This window comes from Saccopteryx leptura, chromosome 13 (assembly GCF_036850995.1).
Source record: "Saccopteryx leptura isolate mSacLep1 chromosome 13, mSacLep1_pri_phased_curated, whole genome shotgun sequence".
Lineage (NCBI taxonomy): Eukaryota > Metazoa > Chordata > Mammalia > Chiroptera > Emballonuridae > Saccopteryx > Saccopteryx leptura.
Window position 1 is genome coordinate 4,283,526 of NC_089515.1, and position 23,305 is coordinate 4,306,830.

At 58.3% G+C, this 23,305-nt stretch overlaps 1 protein-coding gene across 5 annotated transcripts in view; it reads right to left on the minus strand.

The window, feature by feature from the left end:
- Positions 1–1,231: 1,231 nt before the first annotated feature.
- The window catches only part of PTPRE (protein tyrosine phosphatase receptor type E), a 142,144-nt gene continuing 120,070 nt past the window's right edge, over positions 1,232–23,305 (minus strand). Inside the window, exons 8-22 of one of the 5 annotated variants that reach the window (XM_066354966.1) lie at positions 20,751–20,827; positions 19,449–19,485; positions 18,895–18,992; positions 14,126–14,245; positions 12,754–12,917; positions 11,360–11,495; positions 10,941–11,090; positions 10,525–10,618; positions 9,397–9,473; positions 8,070–8,204; positions 4,737–4,862; positions 3,755–3,921; positions 2,595–2,730; positions 2,202–2,310; positions 1,233–1,650 (exon numbers count right to left, since the gene is read on the minus strand). In XM_066354966.1, the coding sequence (XP_066211063.1) occupies positions 2,236–2,310; positions 2,595–2,730; positions 3,755–3,921; positions 4,737–4,862; positions 8,070–8,204; positions 9,397–9,473; positions 10,525–10,618; positions 10,941–11,090; positions 11,360–11,495; positions 12,754–12,917; positions 14,126–14,245; positions 18,895–18,992; positions 19,449–19,485; positions 20,751–20,827 (1,592 nt within the window). In that variant the 3' untranslated portion in view covers positions 1,233–1,650; positions 2,202–2,235. Of the gene's footprint in view, positions 2,311–2,594; positions 2,731–3,754; positions 3,922–4,736; positions 4,863–8,069; positions 8,205–9,396; positions 9,474–10,524; positions 10,619–10,940; positions 11,091–11,359; positions 11,496–12,753; positions 12,918–14,125; positions 14,246–18,894; positions 18,993–19,448; positions 19,486–20,750; positions 20,828–23,305 lie in introns of all 5 variants that reach the window. The other 4 variants (XM_066354965.1, XM_066354970.1, XM_066354967.1 and 1 more) reach the window with 4 other exon arrangements.

A 23,305-nucleotide genomic window follows, 5' to 3' on the forward strand; every position in this document is an offset into this window, starting at 1 on the left:
CCGTGGCTTCTGCTTGGTTTCTGAAACCGGAAGGGCCCAATGGGGTGCCAGTACGCCGGCCGGCCGTGGACAGCAGCGATGGCCCAAGGGGGACCAGAGAACATGCCGATGGGGCCGCTCCCCTAGGCACCCTGAGCAGTACTCCCTTCCCCCAGGAGATGCCCGGCAGACCCGGAGAGGGCGTGGGGGACTCTGAGGAAGCCTCCAAAATTTGGACCCCAATCCGTGCCCTTCCTTCCTCTTGGACCCCTCAGATAAATGCCTCGTCGCCTTCATGGCCACCAGCCAGCTGTTTCTAGGGTGGGAGCAGGACCACAGCTCTGCTGTCTCCCCTCCTTCTGTCAGAGGAAGGCGCTGGGCTTGGACATGAGCAGCGGAAACCCAAGGGGCTCACAGTCCTGTCTCGCAGAGCGCCCCGCCTTTTCCTTGGGCCGAGGTCCCTCTTGTAGTGGAGAAAGGGGCAGGGATGGCTCGGCCCAGGGCTTCGCTGGCTGGCGGAGGGCGGCCTTCACCAAGTTGTGCTTTTTCTTTCCCGCTGGGGCGGCTGCTGGGGCCCTTGGGTGGGGCTCAGGGGACAGGCAGAAGCCTGGTGACCTGGGAGCCTGTCTAGAGCCCAGCCAGGCCCGGGGAAGGTGAGCGCTCACCGGCAGAGAGCCCAGGAAGAAGAGTGCCCTCTGTCCCGTGGAAATATCCAGTAAGGCCTTTGTATGTCCCTTAAAATCAAGCTGCATGTGTGCCGTCTTCCGTCAGCGAGACCAGGTGCTTTTTATTACATTGTGCTCATCTGCTGGGTACCGCACGGCCATAGAAAGATCACTGTTACTAAATTCAACTTTTCTACATTCATTCTCCCGCCTTATTTTATTTACTTTTTTATTTTTACCCCATCAGCCAACTCTATGTGGCAGTATGACCACTATCATCCAGTGTCCAAGGACTCAGTAGCATTTCCATCCAAAAATAAGTTCATCTTTCGATTAAGGACGTCTCTTTCTTTTCTCTTAATTAAATATCGAGGAGTGGGACTTTTAAAAAAAACAACAACTGTATAAATCTAGATTTTAAGATTTCTTTTTTTTTCTTTCTTTTTTTTTTTTATTATAAACAGTCTTAAGCTCTTTTACAAGGAGGTTCTTGAAGTACCAAAATGCTTCTCGGGAAGTAGAAAAGCATAATTGCCTAGTCGCTACCAAGAGAGAGAGAGAGAGAGAGAGAGTGTGTGTGTGCGTGTGTGTGTGTGTGTGCGCGCGCGCGCTCTCCTGGCTTCTGCGGTGTCGGACTCTGGATGGGAAGTGCTTGGAGGCCACCACCTGCTGGGGTGGGAGGGGGGAGGATACCTCCGGACCCCCCAGCGCTGGCAGCTGTGGCCACTGCAGGGGAGGGGAGTCAGAATGTCAGAGGGTTTCTTCTGAGTCAAACAGGCGGAGGACAGACAGCAGGTGGCGCTGTGGGAGTGCAGCTCCGATGGCTGTTTCGGCTGCAGCCAAAACCAGGGGAGGAAACAGGACCACCTGCCCTGGTCTGCTCCTGTGCCCTAGCCATGGAGGCACGGACACAGCCTTGGATAAGATGCTTATTCTAGTCTCGCTACACAGTCACCCGCTGTGCTGATGTGTTTCATACCCGGATGCGGGTTGTGAAGTCCTCCATCTTTAAAGGGTCAAAGGTAAAAAAACAAACAAACCACGTGGCCTGAGCCGAGGAAGTTGTCACAAAACGCCCTCTTTTCTTTATCTTGCGTCCTCTGGGGCCGCTGGGCTTCCAACACAGGCTGCCGCTCGGGCCATACAACCAGCGTTAGGAAACTGAATTTTCAACTGGTTTCTGCGACCCAGACGGACTGCTTTCTCCTAACTGTTGTGTTTCGGATTTTGCATGAAGCGCACTTGGCATATTAACGGTTTATAACATTTAGAGGTGCTGACTTGTGAGAAATTAAACAACAGGAACCTAATGAGAAATTAAAATATTGACTGATGTTAGCAGAAATATATCTATACATATAGATATAGATCTTTATGGGATATTATTTGACCTTAATACATTATTCCAGTTTTTAGGGGGGGGTGGCGATATTCGAGACATAATAACTTTATAGCAGGCGGCCCTTCAAGCATAACAAAATATATACAAAGAAATTAGAAAGGATATTAAGGTCAACTATGAAATAAATTAACATGGTTTTTACAAAATATACTGACCATTAAATTAAAAAATATTTTAAGGCAGGAGTTTTCATTTGAAATTAGCATAATCAGAAAATATATCAATAAAATCTTGTACCACTTTGTAGCAGAATTCATACTGTTCCTGAAAAAGAAAACCAAGAATACATTAAAAATGGCATGCAAAGAATGGTTTGAATAATGTAATTAGGAGGAGCATTCAAAAAAGAAGACATAAAAAAGTATTTATTAGAATACTACGTTCCCTTCTGCACATCTGCCTCTGTTACATAATTCAGTTTTCAGGCACGTGAGAATTTCCAAATAAATCCCCCACCCCCAGCACCCACGCGCCCGCACGTAGACAATGCCAATGGTTAGTTTTAACTTAGCGTATTTTTCCGGAACCTTCCCTGTCCGGTCTCTTACCAGGGTTTGCACCATGTGTGGCCTCTGCAGCCGCAAGCTCTTCACGGCCTGGAACACATCCAGGAGGCCCTCTGCTTTCACTCTCTCCAGAATGTTGCTGAGCGCTATGAACGTCCCTGTCCGCCCGGCGCCCGCACTGCGGGGAGAGAGTGCTTCATGCAGGTGACCGCAGCCACCACCTACGGCGGTGAAGGTGGGACAAGGCCACCCTGCATACGTCCCCTGCGGAGGCCCCTCGTGAAGGTGGTGGTGGGGCGTGTGGTCCTTCAACGATCATTTATTGATATGCAGCTCAGCTTTTCAACAGCAGCAGCATATCACGGACCTTGTCACATGCCCGTCTGATCACAGCAGACGATACCTCGCGAGTGGGGTCAGGGCCAGTCACAGGAGTTTACGCTGCTGTAACCATGTCCCTCTTCCTGGTTTGGGCGAGGTCCTTGGATCTCCAACAGCATCGCAGGCCCAGGGGGAGGGGCGGGGGGGGGGTGACTTGTTAGAAACGCAAACCTTCCCTGTTGGGGTCCCAGGGGAGGTAAGGGGCGGGCTGACTCAGACTCCTGAGCCCCTGCAGGGACCTGTCCCCGCGGCTGCCCTGTGGACTTCTTCACCTCTGTATCCCTGGTGCCCACCTTGTTCTGAAACTCAGACTGGGCTCTGGGACGCAGCTCACGAAGGAACTCAATCCTAGTTTATTCTATTTAAGAGACGTCTATAGACACCTGGGGTTGAAAACAGAGGCTGTGCTCCCCCTTATGGGCAGGTGGGCAGTGTGCCCAGGTGCTCCCCAGGTGCGAGCCTTCCTGGGGTGGTGAGGTCACGGCCCAGGAGGAAAGCATGCAGACGTGAGCCATCGCCCTGAACCAGAACAATCTTTCAAAATGAAGACAAATGCCTTTAAGTTCAGGACTGTGTCTGTCTGAGTTGTGCTTGGGGACTTTTTCTTTGTTTTTTAGTTTTTGATGGCTTAAAAAGCAGAAGGAAATGTGCGTTTGAATCATTTCCTAACGCCTCCCACTAAATGCATTCCCCACGTAGGATAAGGCGGCATGTATGTACAGTTGGGTGTGGAAGAGGAGGTGGAAACCGTCTAGGGACACTGCTGTCTGCGGTCGCCGGGAGCCAGGCGCGGTGCGCGCCGGCCCCAGCAGGGGGCTCACCTGCAGTGCACGGTGATGGGGTGGTTGCCCGTCTGCTGCTGCTGCTTCTGCACAGCTGCGATGAGGTCGATCATGCCCTTGCCCTCCGCGGGGATCCCGATCTCGGGCCAGCCGTGGAAGTGGAACTGGCGAACCACGCGGGTCTGCTCCTCCTGGCGGGCCAGGGGCTGTAGCAGGACAGGGCATGTCAGGCGTGCTGGGTCACCCGCCCGCCTCTGCCGGTCCTCCTGGGGACTCGGGACAAGACTTGGGGCTCGGAGGGGGCCTTTGGCACCACCTGGCCGGCCTGAGGGTCCTGGTCAGGCTGCTGTAGACAGTGGGCACCCTAAGGAGAGGCAGCAGTGTCTCCCCTGAGCGGGAAGGGTGCCCCAGGAGCCCCCTGTACAATGTATCCCTGGCAGGCCATCTTTCTTAAGAAGCCAGGACCCCATGTGACAAGACTGGACAGGAGTGGTTTGTGAGTCTGGTTTCTGGGTCGTTCTGTGACTGGCGTGGAGGGGACAGGTTTTGGGGTGAGCCGGGTCTCTGCTGTGGTGACCGTCCTGAGCTCTGAACCAAGTCCTCTGGCCGAACCAAGTCCCCTTCCTCACGACTGACCCACAGCAGTTCCCATTCTTGCTCAGGAAGCAGAGCCCAGGACCCAGTGGGGACCGGGACAATCGGGGGCTCCTAGGAGGCCCCTGGCAGAGAGCCCTGGAGAGGCTTGGTGGCTTCGTCTGTCCCCTTTATTCCTCCTGCCCTTGGTCACCATCATGTCTCCTAAGTGGGGAGAGAGGCAGTGGCCTTTCTGCCCCATCATCCTTGTGCCCCAGAAGGAGGCAGGTGACCTCAGAGGTCTGGATAACGCAGCTCCCTAGACCCCACCCTGAGCTCCGGTACCAACATGGGGTCCAGGAAGGGCCGGAGGAACAAAGACAGGCAGGGCCCGAGGGGCGGCCTCAGTGCGCCCTGGCCGCGGTGCGAATCACCATGGCAGCAATACCTGACTGAAAGTGACCAGGAAGTCTCGTATACTGATGGCATCCAGAAGAGTGTCGCTCTTGATTTCAATCTTTATGTCCCCGTGCGTCACTGCGCCCTCTGCTGGCCAATACTGGTAGCATTTATCCTGGGGGGTTGTGGGGGGCAGAATAAAATTTTAAGTCTCGTCATAAGTCATTGGCTGCCCGCTGTTCTAACTCTATGATGCAGAGGTGCTCTCGAACCATTTTGACACATTGTGTCTGACCAAGGAAATGACACGGATACGTGTATCAATGGCCATGAATGCCTGCTGACTGGGGAAATGGAACAGATGTGGGTATTTGGAACTCTGACCAAGGACAGAAGGGAACCTCCCAGGAAGCAGAGATGATACCACACATGAAGCTGGAAGGCTGGGTTTCCATGGATCTGGGTTCTTAACTCACTCACTAGAAGGGCTGGTACGAATGCCCAGCCTCTCCTGGCATCAGGCAGAGTATGACCTGCATGACCCTGTGCGGTTGCCTTAAATTAAAACAAACAAACAAAAAAACCCAAACAGGTTAGGACTTAAAAGTCAAAATCAAAATTGTGAAAGCCTTAGAAGCATTTTCATTTTGGGGAACAGAAGGATTTAAACAATAAGACTCCAAAAGAGTTAGCCAATCACAACAGAAAAGACTGCAACGTCAAATTACAATAAAATTCACGTCACTTTGTCAATAAGCATCATTGAGAGAGTGAAAAGGCCACCAGCCCTGGTAATACATCAAAGCAACCGAGGATTAGGATGAAGACTAGGGAAAGAAAACCCAGAAAACAGGAAAGGGCAGACACTCAACTAGAAAGACGGGCATAAGGCACAAAGGGGCCGCCTTGTGTGGAGGACACGGGCCGTCTCTAACCACGTGAGGTGACGCCTGGCCTCACAGGACACAGAGAAGCACACCAAAGCCACAGAGAGGGAACGTCTCCACCCGCCCGACGATCAGGAATGAGGCTGGCTGACCCCACGGGCACGTGGACGAAGGGAGCCTCCCAGAATCGCCGATGTCGGCTTGGGGAACCGCAGCCACCCAAGAGAGCGAGTGGGAACTACCCTCCAAGCGCACACTCGCTGACACTCTCCAATGTGGCCGGCTGCCCCTTTGGGACACAATGCCTCGTGCAGCATGAATCATGGACATGGATGTCCCCGTAGCCCTGCTTGTAAAACAACGAAACGAACCCACCCTGTGCCCACGACAGGAGAAGGGACAGTGAACGGGCCGGGTGTATGGACTGTGTAGCCGAGCACGGTGAAACGGTGATGAATGAAAGCCGTAGGCGTCGGCACAGAAAAATATCACAGTGCAATTCTGAGCCAGAAAAGCAAGTCCCAGAAGAGCCCATACTGAAAGGATACCCTGTAAATACGGCAAAATAAAACAAGCAGGATTGATCGGTAGTTTCTCTCCACATACACACATACATGGTATAAAAGATACTTTTAAAAGCAAAGAACGCTTCCACTTGGATGGTTTGCGTGTGTGTGCGTGTGCGTGTGTGTGTGTGTGCGTGTGTGTGCATGCATGTTTATTGTCCACTAGGATGTCTTTAACCAAAAAAGACAATAATCAGTGTTGGCGAGGGTAGGGAGATCGGACCCCTTGCACGTCGCTGGTGGGAACATGAAACGAGGCGGCTGCTTTGGACAGCGGCCCGGCAGTCTCCAAACATGGTCAGTAATGGCAATTGCCGTGAATGGAGAGTGAGCATAGGGCCCAGCAACGCCACCCAGGCAGCCAGCCACTCCGGAGACATGAAAACCGGTGCTCAGGTAGAAACCTCTGAACATGAAATGCTCACACCAGGATGCGTAATAGCTCCAGAGCGGGGACAACTCAAGTGTCCATGGGCAGGGGAATGGGCAGGCCGAGTGTGGCCCAGCTGTACCACAGAAGAGGATCTGTCCGTAAAAAACACATCTGAGGGCTCACTCATGCCACCACATGGCAGAACCCTGAACACATCATGCCAAGGCAAAGAACTCAGCCACAAAGACACACCATGTGATTTCATCTGTCTGAAGTGTCCAGAACAGGCCGATGCAGAGACAGAAAGTAGATCAGTGGTGGCCGGGCTCCAGGGGGAATGGGAGCGACTGGCTGCTCATGGGCCCGGGCGGGGTTTCTTTCCAGGGTGACAAGAATGCTGTGGAATCTATTAGAGATTGGTGACGCAGGCACAACTCTGTGAACAGGCTAACAGCCACTGAACTGTGTATCCTTTAGAAAAGATGAGTTGAGGCCCTGGCCAGTTTCTTAGTAGTAGAGCATCAGCCTGGCGTGTGGATGCCCTGGGTTCGATTCCTGGTCAGGGCACACAGGAGAAGCGACCATCTGCTTCTCTACCCCTCCCCCTGTTGCTTCTCTCTCTCCCCTCCTGCAGCCATGGCTGGATTGGAACAAGTTGGCCCCTGGCACTGAAGATGGCTTCATGGCCTCTGCCTCAGGCACTAAGAAGAGCTCGATTGCTGAGCAATGGAGCAATGCCCCAGATGGTCAGAGAATCACCCCCTCCTGGGCTTGCTGGGTAGATCCGGTCAGGGCACATGCAGGAGTCTGTCTCTCTGCCTCCATGCTTCTCACTGAATTAAATATATATATATATTTAAATATACATATATATGTTGAATTAAATTTCAATAAGGCTGTTTCTTTTTAAAGCAAAGAAATCAAAACACTGGTTCAGGGTCACGGTCACAACTCAGGGAAGCACCTAGACAGAAGCGTGTTGCTGGCAACAAGTCTGGGTTGGCAGCTGCATGGTGGGTTCACAAATACTTACTGAGGTGTTAAAGAAACACAGAATACAGGAAGGCTGCAGGTGGAGCTCCAGGAAAGCGAAAGATCTCATTCCCTCCACTTGACTAGGACAATGTCAACTAGGCACATATACCAACACCTATGTCTTTATGTCAAAAAAAGTGAAAATGAGTCTTGTGTGTGTGTGTGTGTGTGTGTCTGTGTGTGTTTGTGTCTGTGGCAAGTGCAAAATAGTGGAATTCCAAGGCAGGTTAAATAAAATCTAGCTGGGTAGTTATCGTGTAAGGAGGGAGGGAGGGAGGTAAAGAAGGAGGGAGGGAGAGAGGGAAGGAGGAAAGAAAGAAGGAAGAAATAAGGAAGGAAGAAGGAAAGAAAAGTGACATGAGACCTTCTGCAGCTCAGACCTCGCTCAGTATTTAATGCTGGACCACCTCACGGGACAGCAGGTGGGACGTTGGCCATGAATCACTTGCCCATCACAGTGGGTGGGCGGGACCTCAGCGCAGACTGACCACCCCTGGAGCCCGGACCGGGCAGCCCCTGACCTGCTCTCTCTCCTGCAGCTCGGTCAGCATCACGACAGTGTGGCACTTCCACTCCCAGATCATCCGCCAGAAGTCCTCCACCGTGTGTGCCAGGGGCCCCTGCGTGGCGATGAAGTAGTCCTTCTGCCGGTAGCCCTGCGGGCAGAGCCGAGGGGACAGGCTCACTTTCTCCATCCGTCCCACCCCCGGCTGGGGCTGCAGGGCCGCTGGGACCACACGAGGGAAAGCACTCTCCCTGGGGACTCGGCCTGGGCTCAGCCCCCGCACGCCGTGCACACATGCACCTGCTCGGGGAACAGGTCAGGACGCCCACGTCCTCTGCCCACGGATGCCTCAACCTCAGCGCCTCTGAAAGGAGACTGGGAACCCCCAGGAGGCCAGGCGTGCCTCTGATTCTAACGCATTTTCTAAGTGTCCCAGCGGAGCTGGCGTCCTGCTTGTGCAAAGGAGCCTGGGTGCAGAGTTAGAAAAAGTGGGTTCAAATCCCAGTCCCTCCGCTCGGGCCCAGGACACCTCCGGCCCAGTTTTCTCTTCCGTAAACTCTAACGGGGACGTGGCTCTGCGCCCGTCACACTGTCCTGCAGGAATGCACTGTGGACACCGCAGGAGGGAAAGCCATATACAACCAGTGGCGACAGAGGCCCAAGAAAAATCACTATCTATGAAAAGCAAAATGAAAACAAAAACAGCAAATTGGCTGGCAGTGTGTCTGTCTCCTCTGTTTCCAAAGTTCATTATTCATTTTTTTTTGTTTTCTTTTTTTTTTTTTTTTTAATTTTTTTTTTTTTTTTTTCATTTTTTTTCTGAAGCTGGAAACGGGGAGAGACAGTCAGACAGACTCCCGCATGCGCCCGACCGGGATCCACCCGGCACGCCCACCAGGGGGCGACGCTCTGCCCACCAGGGGGTGATGCTCTGCCCATCCTGGGCGTCGCCATGTTGCGACCAGAGCCACTCTAGCGCCTGGGGCAGAGGCCACAGAGCCATCCCCAGCGCCCGGGCCATCTTTGCTCCAATGGAGCCTTGGCTGCGGGAGGGGAAGAGAGAGACAGAGAGGAAAGTGCGGCGGAGGGGTGGAGAAGCAAATGGGCGCTTCTCCTATGTGCCCTGGCCGGGAATCGAACCCGGGTCCTCCGCACGCTAGGCCGACGCTCTACCGCTGAGCCAACCGGCCAGGGCCTGTTTTCGTTTTTAAAAGCAAGTCACTCTAACGAAAGCATTAGGATTTCTGGGGGCATGACAAACCGGTCTGAGGGTCACACGGTCACCACGGGCCTGTGAGGCGGGGTCTCCCTCGCACACAGCGCCTCGGGGGCCCCGGACTTACGTCGATGAAGGACGCGTTGATGTAGTCCGTGTACTCCTGGCCCCTCTTCATGGACAGGATCACCCGGTTGAAATCGTCTGCAAGGGCAGTTTGTGCCTGTCGTTAGCGAAGCGCCACCCTGCCCGGCACACTGAACCCGGTGGCCGCCAGCCTCCAGACCACGGCACGTCAAAAAAGTCACTCAGCAAGGCCAACTCCTCGGAAGGCTGACCGCACAGAACAGGCGAAGTCAAGCAGCCAGGGGAGGTTTGTGCTGTTTGTTAGTCAGTTTGTTTTTGCCAGGAAGCTCTGAAAAGAGCCCTGCGATGGTTTTCACATTGTCAGGAAGTGAGATCATTCACACCAACCCGTGAGCTGAGTGTGACAAATACTGTGTTTCAGGGGTAAAAGGAATGTGGTCTGGCAAGCAAGGCAGAGTGGTCAGAGGGGGACCTCGCGGCCCCCGAGGCCGAGGAAGTCTGCACACGGACAGTCCCTGCACACATTGTGTGCCCAGTGTGGCCTCTGGGACAAGTCTGTCTACAACCCTGTGGGCATCACAGGCTGTGTGGGTCCTTCGGGGAGGGGTCTGCTTGAGGCACCCCCTTGTCTCAAGGCCAGCCCCTCCTCCCATGGTTCCTTGGATCCCTGGGGTCCACTCTTTGGCCCTCCCTCACTCGAGACCCCGTGCGGGCCAGTGTGCCCAGCTCCACTCCTGCCCATGTGTTGCTACCCCCAGGCCTTTTCCCAGAAGGTCTCAGCTGAGTTTCTTTGGGTCTTGCCACACAGCCTGGGCCTGGACTTCTGCTCTGTGTAAAGGGGATGCCAGGCGTCCACCCAACCTTGGGGGAGGAGTCAAGAGAATGCAGAATCGGGCAGTCCCCTGAGTCATGCCTGAAGCAACTCTCCGCTTCCAGGAGGTCCTCCCTCTCCACCTCTGAGCCTGTCACAAGCTGCCCGCCGGACACACAGGAGGACAGTCAGGGTCCCTCGTGGCTTCACGGGTGGGCGTTTGCTTCCTGACACTTGACGGAGCCCCCAGGAGCCTGGCCCTTGGCCCTGGTGCAAGGAAGGAAGCAGCCTGCCCTGTCCTCCCCCCTCCCCTGCCCCGCCCGCCGGGGGTTAACCTGAGGCCCAGGGATGCCTTACACGGGATGATCTGGATGACCCGGGCCTTCTTCATGTTTGCCGGCAGGTTGCCTGTCCTCATGTTCTCCTTCATGATCCGGACATTGGTCAGTTTCTGCCGCCGAACAAGGACACCGCCACGCAGTTAGAATCTGGCATTCCCGAGCTCATCCTCAGCTTCCTACCACAGGGAAGCCGCGTCCTCCTCCATCCCACACACTTGCTGGGTCCTGGGATGTTGACACGTATGACGGCACTGTCCCCAGCCCGGCTGGTGGCTGGGCTGCTGGGCTCCAAGAGCCCCGGTCACTCCTCCCTGGACAGTCACACAGGACCAGCTCCCCTGCCGTCTCTGGGCTCAGTCAGCGGGGCAGCGACAGAAAGCAGCTTCATTTTTACATGGTTGCCTCCCGCCTCCGGGGCCGGGGGCCACTCACCCTGAACTCTTCCTCCAGCCCGACCTTGTCGAAGTGGGTGGTGGTCCCCTGCAGCGTCTGCAGGTGCTTCTCCAGGGAGGACACGTCCAGTTCGGTGTCCCCGTAGAGGTAGTACTCCAGTAAGGCTTGGTAGATGAACGTGTACTGCATCTGCGGAGACCACAGCAGGGGGCCCTGGAGTGTGCCTGGCAGCCCCGGGGGACACAGGGAGGTTTGGGGGCAAATCAGTGACCACGTAGAGTGACCTCGAGTCAGGGTCACAGAACAGCCACATCACTGAGGATGGCCTCCTCCAGGGTTTCCCCAGGATGCTGTCCCCCATGCAGCACTGGGGGTGGGGGGGGTAGCCTACATCGGGGCCCCTAAGGCGTCTGGCTTTGCTTTGTGAAGGAGCTCAGACCGGATGGGGGGGGACTCACATCCGTCTGAACCATCTGAGGGCGCTGACTGCGGATTCTCGCTACGAACTCGAAGACGTCCACCTTCTGCTCCGCGTGCATCATGTCCATCATGGCGTCGATGACGATGAAGGTGCCCGTCCGGCCCACGCCCGCGCTTCAGGGACAAAAAAAATGATGCCACGCTGTGAGTGACATCCCCTCCCCCACCCACCCCCACCCGTCACCGCACCCCGGAGCGAACAACAGGGCCTGGGAACAGGCCCGCACTCCAGGACGCAGGGACAAGCCTGCCCTTCCTGGGGAGACTGACACCTCTTCCCTCAGCCCCACCACGTTCGGGTGGTTACAGCGCACGGCTACGGCAAGGCCACCAGAGGGCGCCGCAATCCCAGTAAAGACGATCTAGAAACTATTCAGAAACCTTGCCTGTTCAACTCGGTGCTGTCTTCTCGTTACAACTCATGAAATTCCCTTTTTAAAAACATTGTCACCCTAGAGATGGCTTTTCCAGTCTCTTCATGAGAAAAGAGGCCTCCCAGACCAGGGTCTGCTGGCCCATGAGCCAAGGTCACACCCATGGGGGGTCCCAGCCAGCTCTCTGGCGTCCTCCCCCTCCCCCCGGACCCAGCCTAGGGTGCCCGCTCAGCCGTCTCCTCCCTGGGAAGCCACCCGACTTGATTCTAGGGTTCGGACTCCCCCCCCCCCCCCGCCAGCATCGTGCCTGCTCCCCTGCCCTCCCCTCCCCACCTTGGTCTCATCTGGCTTTCCAGCGGACGGCGTGGACCGGCCACGTTGGCCTCCCCTCACCCAGGCCACGGCGGCGGGCCTTCCGGAAGCTAAGGAACTATCCCAGCAGCAGACGGCGCTTACGGGGGTGAAAGCCCACACCCAGACGCCAGCCCAGGCCCCTCCAAGGCTGTCCTTCCCAATACGGACGAGGGAGCCAGGGAAACTGAGGCTGGGCGGGGGGAAGTCCCACGGCGCGGGCAGCCTGGGTGCAGACCCGGGTCCCAGGTCACTGGCCTGGCCCTCCAGGCTATCAGCTCCCTGTGCCTGGGGCCGCCGCAGCCCCTCTGAAAGACTTGGGGGGCTCCTCGTGGCCGTGTGGCCCCATTTCTGTTCCTGGGGTGACTCGAGGGCCTCATGGACGGGAGGCCAAGGGGACCTGCCAGTCGATCTCCCACCATCAGCCAGCCTCTCGGCTCGTCTGTTCTGGACATCGGGGTCCCCCTCACGGCCACAGAAGACAGGGCTCTGCAACCACGGGACGTGTGAGGCGGGGTTCTCTGGGCTGCTGCCCAGTGACTGCGGGCCGGTGTGTCCCATCACCCGCCCGCCCCTCTGCCCACCCCGCTGTCGGCGCACGGGGCCCGAGTCTGCCCACACAGCGGGCCCGGGGGCTCTGGACGCACCTGCAGTGGACCACGATGGGCCCGGAGTGTGCGAGGTTGAGCGCCTTCACTTTCTTCAGGAACTTGAGCATCCCGATGGGGGTGAACGGCACCCCGAAGTCGGGCCAGCTGGTGAAGTGTAGCTGGGACACGAGGCGGGGGGCTTTGCAGCCGTCGGGGAGCTGCTGCAGGGACACGGAGAGGTGAGTGGGAACAGCTGTCCCTCCCCCTGCTCCCGACACCGTGGCTGTGGCAGCTGTGGGCACACAGGCAGGGAGGCCCCTCAGTGGTGGCAGGACACACGAGCGGGCAAGCCCAATGGTTACCGCCTGCTCCGGACACCCACTGCGGCTGCGTGCGGGCCCCCGGGGGCAGCACACAGGCACCTGCCCCACAACCAGGTAAGCAGGTCCCCAGGGCAGCCAGGTGCAGCCCTAAAGCCGGCGCAGGCATCGGGGACCCCACGGGTAAGCAGGGTGACTGCCCTCTTTGCCTGGGATCCGGCATAGTTACCCACGGTGCACCCGTCCACCCTCACGTGACCTACTCTGGGGGGAAAGATGACGCTGGGGCCCCTCTTATAGGAAAGGCCACTTCAGAGCCCCTCAGACGTTGTTACCCAGAGCCCGTGAGATGGCTCTGGACCACGACGGATCTGTGCGTGCGTGTGCGTGTGTCTAAGTGTGCACGCGAGCGTCTGGGCGCAGGTAAGCAGGGCGCAGCAAGAATGACCAGGCTGTGGCTTCCGGGGACCTCAGACTCAAGGCTGTGCGCTCTGACTACACCAATCCTCCACTTTCCATTCCTGATGACCTTCTGTTTTTGCTGAAGTCTTTTTTTCTTTTCTCCCCTATCTCTCACATCTCTGCTCCATATGCCTTGGAGACACACACGCATCTTTGCGGAAACTGCCTTAAAACCTCCTGGGGGAGAACCAGCCAGCGGGAAATATCAAGTGTGAGCAACAATGAGGAAGTGTCAGGCATAATTCTGAAACTGTAAACAAAGACCCTGACTCATGATGCCAGTGTGTAAAGTGGCAGCTGTCACTAAGGGGAACCCACCCCTACGCCCCTCTGACTGACCCCCTTCCTCCGTCCAGCGTGGTCCGTGGGAGCCAGGAGCATCCCACACTGTCTGGGGCTCGTGGGCACCTGCCTCTGGTCCTCCGCTGTAGATGGCACACTTGGCGCACATTCCCCTGTCCTGTCCCCACCTGGCACCTTGTCCGGCCTCACCCCTGCTCAACGAGAGCCACCACAATGCGGGGAACGGGGAGCAGAGCTGGAGGGAAGCAGGGAGAAGCCCTTTAAGTCACAAGCCGCAGACCCGTTTACTCCCGCCCCCCCCGGGAGAAGTGCCGCTCGAGGACGCGGTACCTTTGCGCGCTTACCGACTGGATGCAGAACTTGCGGACGGTGTAGTCCACCAGGATCACGCAGTCCTCCACGCACACCCGGATGTGTCCGTAGGTCCAGCAGCCCTGGTCCGGCCAGTATTGATAGCACTTCTCCTGCACGGGGCAAGTGAATAGAACAGGGGGCCTGTGGGCGCCTTTCATGGCCCCGGGGCCTGTCCCCTGCCATGTTCACAGGTCGCATGCCCATTAGGCTCCAATCAAACTGTGCTCAGAGCTGGGAGGGAGCGCGAGGAGGTGTCTGCTTACAAATGGGGAAACTGAGGCCACGCGGCTGCCGCGGGGCATCCCCGCGCCTCTACCAGAGGGCCTTTCGGATTCCGACGCCTGATGTCTCATGCATTCATCCGCTCACCCCGCTGAGCCCACCCTGCAGGGCCGGGAACTTGGCCAGAAGGGGTCGGTCCCCAGGCCCCTGGTCTGTGTGTTCCCCGAACACTCCCACTGGGCTTAGCAGGGGGTCCTGTTCAGCTCGGCTTGCTAGGGACCCCTGCCGTCCACTGTGAGGGTGGGGAGCTGTGGCTACTCCACGAGCCTCGTTTCTCCAGCGGGAACAGGGCTGGTACAGCACGCGCAGGGCCTGGCCACGTTACTACGGAGAGGCCACTTACTGTCCCTCCCCTCCCTCCAAACTCCCAAGGGCCCCAACGCAAGCTCCCAGAGGGTGTGACCCGGGCCACCCCAGCACCTAGCCAGCGGTCAGCCCTCTGGAACCTGAGGGCCCACGAAGAGGGGAGAGGGGTGCTCAACTCCAGTCTGGTCGTCCACAAGCCTCCTCAACAGTGAACAGTTCATCCTGAAGTGGTCAAGTCACGAGAGCTAATCATCTCGGGCCCCAGAAGGCCTCTGGGTGTTTCCAAGGGCCCCGTGTTTGTGTTCTGACACCCACGGGACAACTGCCCTCCCTACGCCCTGGCCCTGGGCGTCTCCGAAGTGGCCTCAGGAGAAGCAAACCCCCCGAGGCTTGGTTAGGGGCTGTCTCAGACTCCAAGGGGCCCCTCAAGACCCTCCTGAGCCTCTCGCTTTGTAAGGCCCCCCCGGGCCCCCCACCCACAGGGCTTGGTGTGTAAGGTCTGCACGCTGCGGGCCTCCCGGCCTGCCGATCCCACCAGGGACGCCGCCCCTCCCTCTGCACCCGCGGGCGGTGACAGGGCAGCTGGCAACCTTTCACAATAGGCGGCCAGGAGGCGGAAGCTGTGGGGCAACCGCAGCAGAGGGCGAGCCACGCGGAGAAGGGGCCTGGACTGAGACACGAGTTCACGGGAGCTGTGGGGCAAGCACAGCAGAGGGCGAGCCACGCGGAGAAGGGGCCTGGACTGAGACACTAGTTCGCGGGAATCAGGAAGCGAGCACCCCGCTCTGAGTCACAGATATGGAAAAATCCAGAGGGAGGCTTCCAAGTGACTTCAGAGGGAAAACATCAAGTGACAGTCACGAATGACTGGCGGGGGAGGTGGAGGCGTGCTCCGGGCCCCTGCTTCTGCGCTGGCCTCCGGCCTCCGCCTCTGCGCTCCGTGTTGGGAAACAAGTCCCCCCCCCCCCCAGCAAGGCTGGTCAAAGCCACACGGCTGCTCCCAGGGGGTCCCACGCTTCTACCCCCCTTCTTCCAGGGCTCTGCTCAGAGCGCGGGGCCCCTCTGGTGAATCCCCTCTGGGGATCCCCGGCCTCCTCTTGTCACTCTCCAGGGAGAGAGGACCTGGCCTGGGCAGGACCTCCCCCCGCCCCCGAGAAGGGCAGCTTCCCAGGCCCTGTCCCAACTCCTTCAAACACACAACAGAAAACCTCCCTCTACCCAACAGGAAATGGTGGTTGGAGGCTATTTCCTGCACCTGCAGTGGTGGCAGTAGCTCTGGGGCCTCTTGGTGCCTCTGGGCTGGTCCTGCCTGTGGGCCTGGCCTGCTGCCCCCAAACCCAGCGGAGCTACCCAGCGCCTGTCATTTCCACTTCAAAGCCCCCCCCCCCCTTAGCCAAGCAGCCTGGGCTTGGCTGGGGACAGGCCAGCTTGTCCCATGACAGTGAGGGACAGAGGAGAAGCAGAGGCAGAGATCAGCCCCTCTGAGGTCCCATGTCTGAACCCTGGGACAGATGGCTGGGGCCAAGCTGGGCCTTCCTCTCAGCCTGCTCCTGGGCTCTGACCCTCGGGCTAGAATGTCTAGAACAGTCTCCTAGCCTCTAACAAGTTTGCTTCCAGCTCCCAATGAGCTCACTTCCTAAGAGACAGAGCCCCGGAAGGCCCCCCTGCTCACCCTGTCTCAGCCCACCACTTGAGCCCCAGGCCTGGCTCCTTGCTGCCTTTCTAGCCCCTGCCCTGACGTGGCCCCCTGACATGGCGCCACCGCTCCCTGACGTGGCTCCCGGACGTGGCCCCTGACGTGGCGCCACCGCTCCCTGACATGGCTCCCTGACGTGGCCCCTGACGTGGCGCCACCGCTCCCTGACGTGGCTCCCGGACGTGGCCCCCTGACATGGCGCCACCGCTCCCTGACATGGCTCCCGGACGTGGCCCCCTGACATGGCTCCCTGACGTGGCCCCCTGACGTGGCGCCACCGCTCCCTGACGTGGCTCCCGGACGTGGCCCCCTGACATGGCGCCACCGCTCCCTGACGTGGCTCCCGGATGTGGCCCCCTGACATGGCGCCACCGCTCCCTGACATGGCCCCCTGACGTGGCCCCCTGACATGGCGCCACCACTCCCTGACGTGCCCCTGACGTGGCCCACTGACGTGGCACCACCGCTCCCTGACGTGGCTCCCGGACGTGGCCCCCTGACGTGCCCCCTGACGTGGCCCCCTGACGTGGCGCCACCGCTCCCTGACGTGCCCCCTGACGTGGCCCCCTGACGTGGCGCCACCGCTCCCTGACGTGCCCCCTGACGTGGTCCCCTGACATGGCGCCACCGCTCCCTGACATGGCTCCCTGACGTGGCCCCTGACGTGGCGCCCTGACGTGGTGCCCTGCGGTGGGGGGGAGCCAGGCAGCTGCTCCTGGCTTCGCCAGCACACCGCCCTGCCCCTCCACGCTTCTCTCCAGCTGCAGTTGTTAAAACTCCCTCCAGTCTCTAAGTCCGGTCACCAGCATCACCCCCCTAGGTAAGCATTGGTGCTGGCGTCCGGCCATGACCCCAGTGGGGCTGTCCCGCCCTGACCCGCCCTCCTTCACACCTCAGCGGTTCCATGGCACTGGGTTCCGGGTGACTGCACAGGGTCCCTGTCCCTCGGGCTACAGTGAAGGCTCGCAGCCCCGACCATGCCTCTGTGCCTCTGCCCCAGGGCTGTGTCCGGAGCAGACAGATGCAGCCTCAGCCTGGCCATGTCCTCCCCGTCCCTAACACCCCCACCCCCTTCACTCTCCATTACTGTTAATGTTACCTCCCTCCTGACAGGCGGACAGGCCACGTGTGTTTGCCTCTGCTGGGTGCCAGCCCCTCCCAGTGCAGTGGGCGCTGCCTGGAGCAGGTTTGCGGCTGGGTCATGGCACCCCCGCCCCCGACAGGACACGGGACAGTGCCTGCCCGCGAGGCAGAGGCTGTATGGGTCACAGGCAGGGGACGAATGAGAAACTGCTAAGTACGTGGGAGGATGAGTCAGCATTTGCTCCACGTATTGTTTTTCAAAGGCATTTCTCAGGTCTGGAGAAGAAGCAGGAAGCCGTTTCTATGGATTGTCTGAGGTCCCACCACCTCACAGCCTCAACGTACAGGAACATTCACAATGCTACACCCACTGCCCCCGTCATGGAGTCGGGGCTGCCCAGCCAGCCGGGGTGGTGGGACCCTGGGCTGGACAGAGGGAAACCCCTCCCTCTCGGTCCTGACGTCCAGAACAGTGAGCTGGGTGGACGGAAAGGGGAAAAACGTCCTAACCCTGGCGAGCTCCCGAGAGGCCAGACTGGTGGACCTTACAAACTCAGAGACAAAACTGAATGGCATGGGGTGAACGTGTCAATTCCTAACGAAAAGCGAGGAATGATGGGGCTGTCCCATCCCGGGCCTGTAGCGTCCTGGACGAAGGCCATCTTTCCCGAAAGTGAGCCTGCCTGCTGTCTTCCTGCGTCTAGCACAGCAGCCGAGCTCCCGAAAGTGAGCCTGCCGACTGTCTTCCTGCGTCTAGCACAGCAGCCGGGCTCCCGAAAGTGAGCCTGCCCGCTGTCTTCCTGCGTCTAGCACAGCAGCCGGGCGGAGCGGCAGGGCAAGCCTCTCTTTGCAGACGTCCCCTCGGGGCACCGAGGGACCAGGGAACACCCCCCCCCTTGTGGTCGGGTCCCCTGAGGACCAGCTCTGGGTACTGTCAGTGTTCAGCATGAACTCCCCTGCTTCCCCCGGTGTCAAGAAAGTGTGTGTCTCCCCGCTCCACCTTCTATCTAATTCCAGACACCTGCCCCCTTGTTGACTCCACCGCTGGGTTCACGGCCCGCCCCCGCGGCGCCTCCGTAGATCCTAACGTATGAAATAAGCGGCAACACTGCCCCCTTTCCGAGCGCCTTCTCAGTCTGTCATCTCTCAACCCGGCAATTGCTGTTTGGCTCAAATCAGCTCTTAAACCTTCTCTCCAGGCCTGGGTGTTTCTTAAGTGTACAGCTACTTGGAGCACAGAGAGTGGATTTCAAGGTAAAAACGCTGTGAGCCGGGGGGTGTTCCCCCCCTTCTGCAGCGATAAGGGAGAGAAACAGGGAAAGGAAGTGGTACCCCCCCACACCCCGCCAGCACCCATGCAGAAAGTACTACCTAGTCCAGGGGCGGGCTCACCTCCTTCCTCTCTTTCAGGTTGGTCAGCATGACAATGGTCGAAGACTTCTGCTCCCAGACCATCCTCCAGAAGTCATTGACGGTTTCCTGCTTGGGGCCTGTGCGGAGGGGACCCCAGAGTCAGGCGCAGGGAGAGGTCGCTGCCAGACCCAGCCCAGGCCACCTGGCCCTTGGGGGCCCTGGAGGGCTGCTCCCCCCACTTCTCTGAAGCCAAAAGGACCGGTCAGTCCAGCTCACACCCTATAGAATTCCAGAACCGGTAGGGCATAGCCCCCCACCCCATCCCGCCATGCTCCCTGCGACCCCTGCGGCAGGGAAACACTCAGGGGCCTGAATGACCAGCCCCCAGGGGGCTACAGTCACAGACAGGAACAGGTATTCACGTGAGAGTCGGGTCCGTGACTGTGTGTCCCAGTGGGGTGTGGCCACTCTGTGTTGGCTGGTCCAGGACCAGACCCCGCTTGCGAAGCAGAGTCAGAAAGAATGTGGTGTGTGTGTGTGTGTGTGAGTGAGTGTGTGTGTGCACAGTGAGAAAGTAACAACAACAAGCTTACCTTGAGCTGCAATGAATTTATTCTTCTCCTTGTAACCCTAGAAAAACAAAATCAGATTCATAATTTTTCCAAGATATTCCAGCTAAAGACAGTTGTTAGGAAAGCAATATGTACTCGTCATGAAACATCTGGAACACAGAAAAAAAGTAGAGAGAAAATTTACCAGTGACTGCAGAAGCAACAAATGCTACTTTTGTATCTCCCTCTCTAATCTTTTTCTTTTTTTCTGTGAATACCGAGACGCACACACAGGGGCAGAGACGGAGATGCTGGCTGATGTATTATTTTTTTTTTTTTGTATTTTTCTGAAGCTGGAAACGGGGAGAGACAGTCAGACAGACTCTCGCATGCGCCCGACCAAGACCCACCCGGCACGCCCACCAGGGGCGACGCTCTGCCCACCAGGGGGCGATGCTCTGCCCCTCCGGGGCGTCGCTCCATCACAACCAGAGCCACTCCAGCGCCTGGGGCAGAGGCCAAGGAGCCATCCCCAGCGCCCAGGCCATCTCTGCTCCAATGGAGCCTTGGCTGCGGGAGGGGAAGAGAGAGACAGAGAGGAAGGAAGGGGGGGGGGGTGGAGAAGCAAATGGGCGCTTCTCCTATGTGCCCCGGCCGGGAATCGAACCCGGGTCCCCCCACGCCAGGCCGACGCTCTACCGCTGAGCCAACCGGCCAGGGCCGATGCTGATGTATTTTTAAGTGGCTTGTAGGTACAAATTCTCTCACACTGTACTTTCATGATAATTTTGTAATTTATAGTTAATACTCCTTTAAGGTTCAATTAAAATGGATGCGTGATGATCCACTGTGTGCAGTTTATCCACAATTTATGTAACTGGTCCCCTCCCCTTCTATATTGCCAGTAAGCTAAACAATGCTGTGATGGATATCCCGGGTACTTCTGTGTCTCAAACACAAATCCCAAAACACAGATCCTAATTCCAAAGGTGTGGATCCTCTCTGCTGTCTGTGCTGAGGACCCACCTCCCGGGAAGGCTGTGACCATTTACATTCCTGGACCCAGAGAGGAAAGCCCGCACGGGTCACGATTCACACTCATCCCCCAGAGGGTCCAGATGTGCACATCCCGCTGGGCTGGGGGACGGGATTCACACTCATCCCCCAGAGGGTCCAGATGTGCACATCCCGCTGGGCTGGGGGACGGGACTCACACTCATCCCCCAGAGGGTCCAGATGTGCACATCCCGCTGGGCTGGGGGACGGGATTCACACTCATCCCCCAGAGGGTCCAGATGTGCACATCCCGCTGGGCTGGGGGACGGGAGAAGGATGAGGACTTACATCTATGTATGAAGCATTAATGTAGTCTGAACAGGGGGCTCCATCTATTGGGCTCAAAATCACCCTGGAATGGTCATCTGTTTAAAAAACAAAATGGTATCAGGATAAGGAAGTCATGCCTGCCACCAGTTTCTACTCTCTACAGCATTAACATGTTACAAAGGACATTACAGGGTCTCCCACGGCGATCGGGGGCGAGGTCAGAGGTAAGGCTCTCATCGTCCAGAGTGGGCCTGCCCACCGCCACACGGAACCAGACAGTGGCGCGTGCGGCCCTACTGTGTGCTGGCCGTATTCTCCAAACCCCAACAGGGCCTCGGCATCGACAAGAACAGGTGCGCTCGGGAGAACTTTTGGGGTGCACTCTCCCAGGCTTCCCGGAGGGAGGAATGTATACCTCTGTGGACAAGTGGACATCTGGGTCTGGGGTTTGGGGGCACTGCAGACCCCAATTCTCATATTTCAGGTCTGCCCCAGAGACGAAGGTGAGATTCTGGCCTGGGGGACAAGCAGCTTTTGAGTGGGAGGGCTGGCCAGGAGTGCTCTGTGTGAGTGTGAGTGGGAGGGCTGGCCAGGAGTGCTCTGTGTGAGTGTGAGTGGGAGGGCTGGCCAGGAGTGCTCTGTGTGAGTGTGAGTGGGAGGGCTGGCCAGGAGTGCTCTGTGTGAGTGTGAGTGGGAGGGCTGGCCAGGAGTGCTCTGCGTGAGTGTGAGTGGGAGAGCTGGCCAGGAGTGCTCTGCGTGAGCGTGAGTGTGAGTGGGAGGGCAGGAGTGCTCTGCGTGAGTGTGAGTGTGAGTGGGAGGGCAGGAGTGCTCTGCGTGAGTGTGAGTGTGGGTGGGAGGGCAGGAGTGCTCTGCGTGAGTGTGAGTGTGGGTGGGAGGGCAGGAGTGCTCTGCGTGAGTGTGAGTGTGAGTGGGAGGGCTGGCCAGGAGTGCTCTGCGTGAGCGTGAGTGTGAGTGGGAGGCCAGGAGTGCTCTGCGTGAGCGTGAGTGTGAGTGGGAGGGCAGGAGTGCTCTGCGTGAGTGTGAGTGTGGGTGGGAGGGCAGGAGTGCTCTGCGTGAGTGTGAGTGTGAGTGGGAGGGCTGGCCAGGAGTGCTCTGCGTGAGTGTGAGTGTGAGTGGGAGGGCTGGCCAGGAGTGCTCTGCGTGAGTGTGAGTGTGAGTGGAGGGCTGGCCAGGGGTGCTCTGCGTGAGTGTGAGTGTGAGTGTGAGGGCTGGCCAGGAGTGCTCTGCGTGAGTGTGAGTGTGAGTGGGAGGGCTGGCCAGGAGTGCTCTGCGTGAGTGTGAGTGGGAGTGGGAGGGCTGGCCAGGAGTGCTCTGCGTGAGTGGGAGTGGGAGTGGGAGGGCAGGAGTGCTCTGCGTGAGTGTGAGTGTGAGTGGGAGGGCTGACTGCGTGAGTGTGAGTGGGAGGGCTGGCCAGGAGTGCTCTGCGTGAGTGTGAGTGTGAGTGGAGGGCTGGCCAGGAGTGCTCTGCGTGAGTGTGAGTGGGAGTGGGAGGGCTGGCCAGGAGTGCTCTGCGTGAGTGGGAGTGGGAGTGGGAGGGCAGGAGTGCTCTGCGTGAGTGTGAGTGGGAGGGCTGGCCGGGAGTGCTCTGCGTGAGTGTGAGTGTGAGTGGGAGGGCTGGCCCGGAGTGCTCTGCGTGAGTGTGGCATGTGTGGCTGTGAGCAGTGTGTGTTTCTGGGTTCTGCATGGGTGGACGCACCTGCCGGGGAGTCTCCACCAGCTCTATATGACTTCGGTGGGTCTGTGTGACCTCTCCTGCATGGGCCCCGCCCTTCATGAAGAACACGCAGCACTGACAAGTGGGTCGGCAGCTGCTAGGAAGCTGGCTGTGAGCCAGGCTGCATCCTGATCATGTGTATTTTCTGATTTTACAGGAGTGCAGCTATTGCACGGGCCACTGCCAGTGCTGTGTCCCGCCCTGGGCCTGGGCCAGGGTGCCTGCAGCAGTGCGCCCAGGAGGAGAAAGTGAAGGGTGTCCGGGCCTGGCCCAGCGCCCAGAGCGAGCCGCCCTGAGTGACTCACGCCGCACGGGCACAGAGCTTGGTACCCGCTGGGTACTGCGTATCCATGTACCAGGTTGATTACTGAATGATTCCGTGTCTGTGTCCCCGCTCTATCCCCTCGTCGCCATCACAGGACCGAGACTGACCGAGGGGGGATCAGACACAGAGCCCCCAGGTCCTGGCTGCTGCGGCCCATCCCCCTGAAAGGTGGCTGGTGGCTGGTGGCCTCAGACATCCGTTGTCTGGGCATTGTTGGGCCAGATCAGTCCTGCTGCTTGCCCAGAACGGGCCAGTGCAGCCCTCAGGGACAGTCACAGCCCAGAGTGGTCAGGGTGTGAAACCCCAGACTCACAGCCGCGCGGACTTGGCCGTGAGACCCTCGTGCTCAGGGGCCGGCAGCCCCGAAGCAGAGCGTGGGCACGCAGCCGGTGGAAAATGATGAGAAGCGTCCGCACTTTGAGGACAGCTACGGAAAGCAGAGGTAAAAAATAGACCTCTGGTTAGATTTAGAATCTTGCCGTGCCTAAGCTCTTCCTGTCTCTCTAGTCTCAG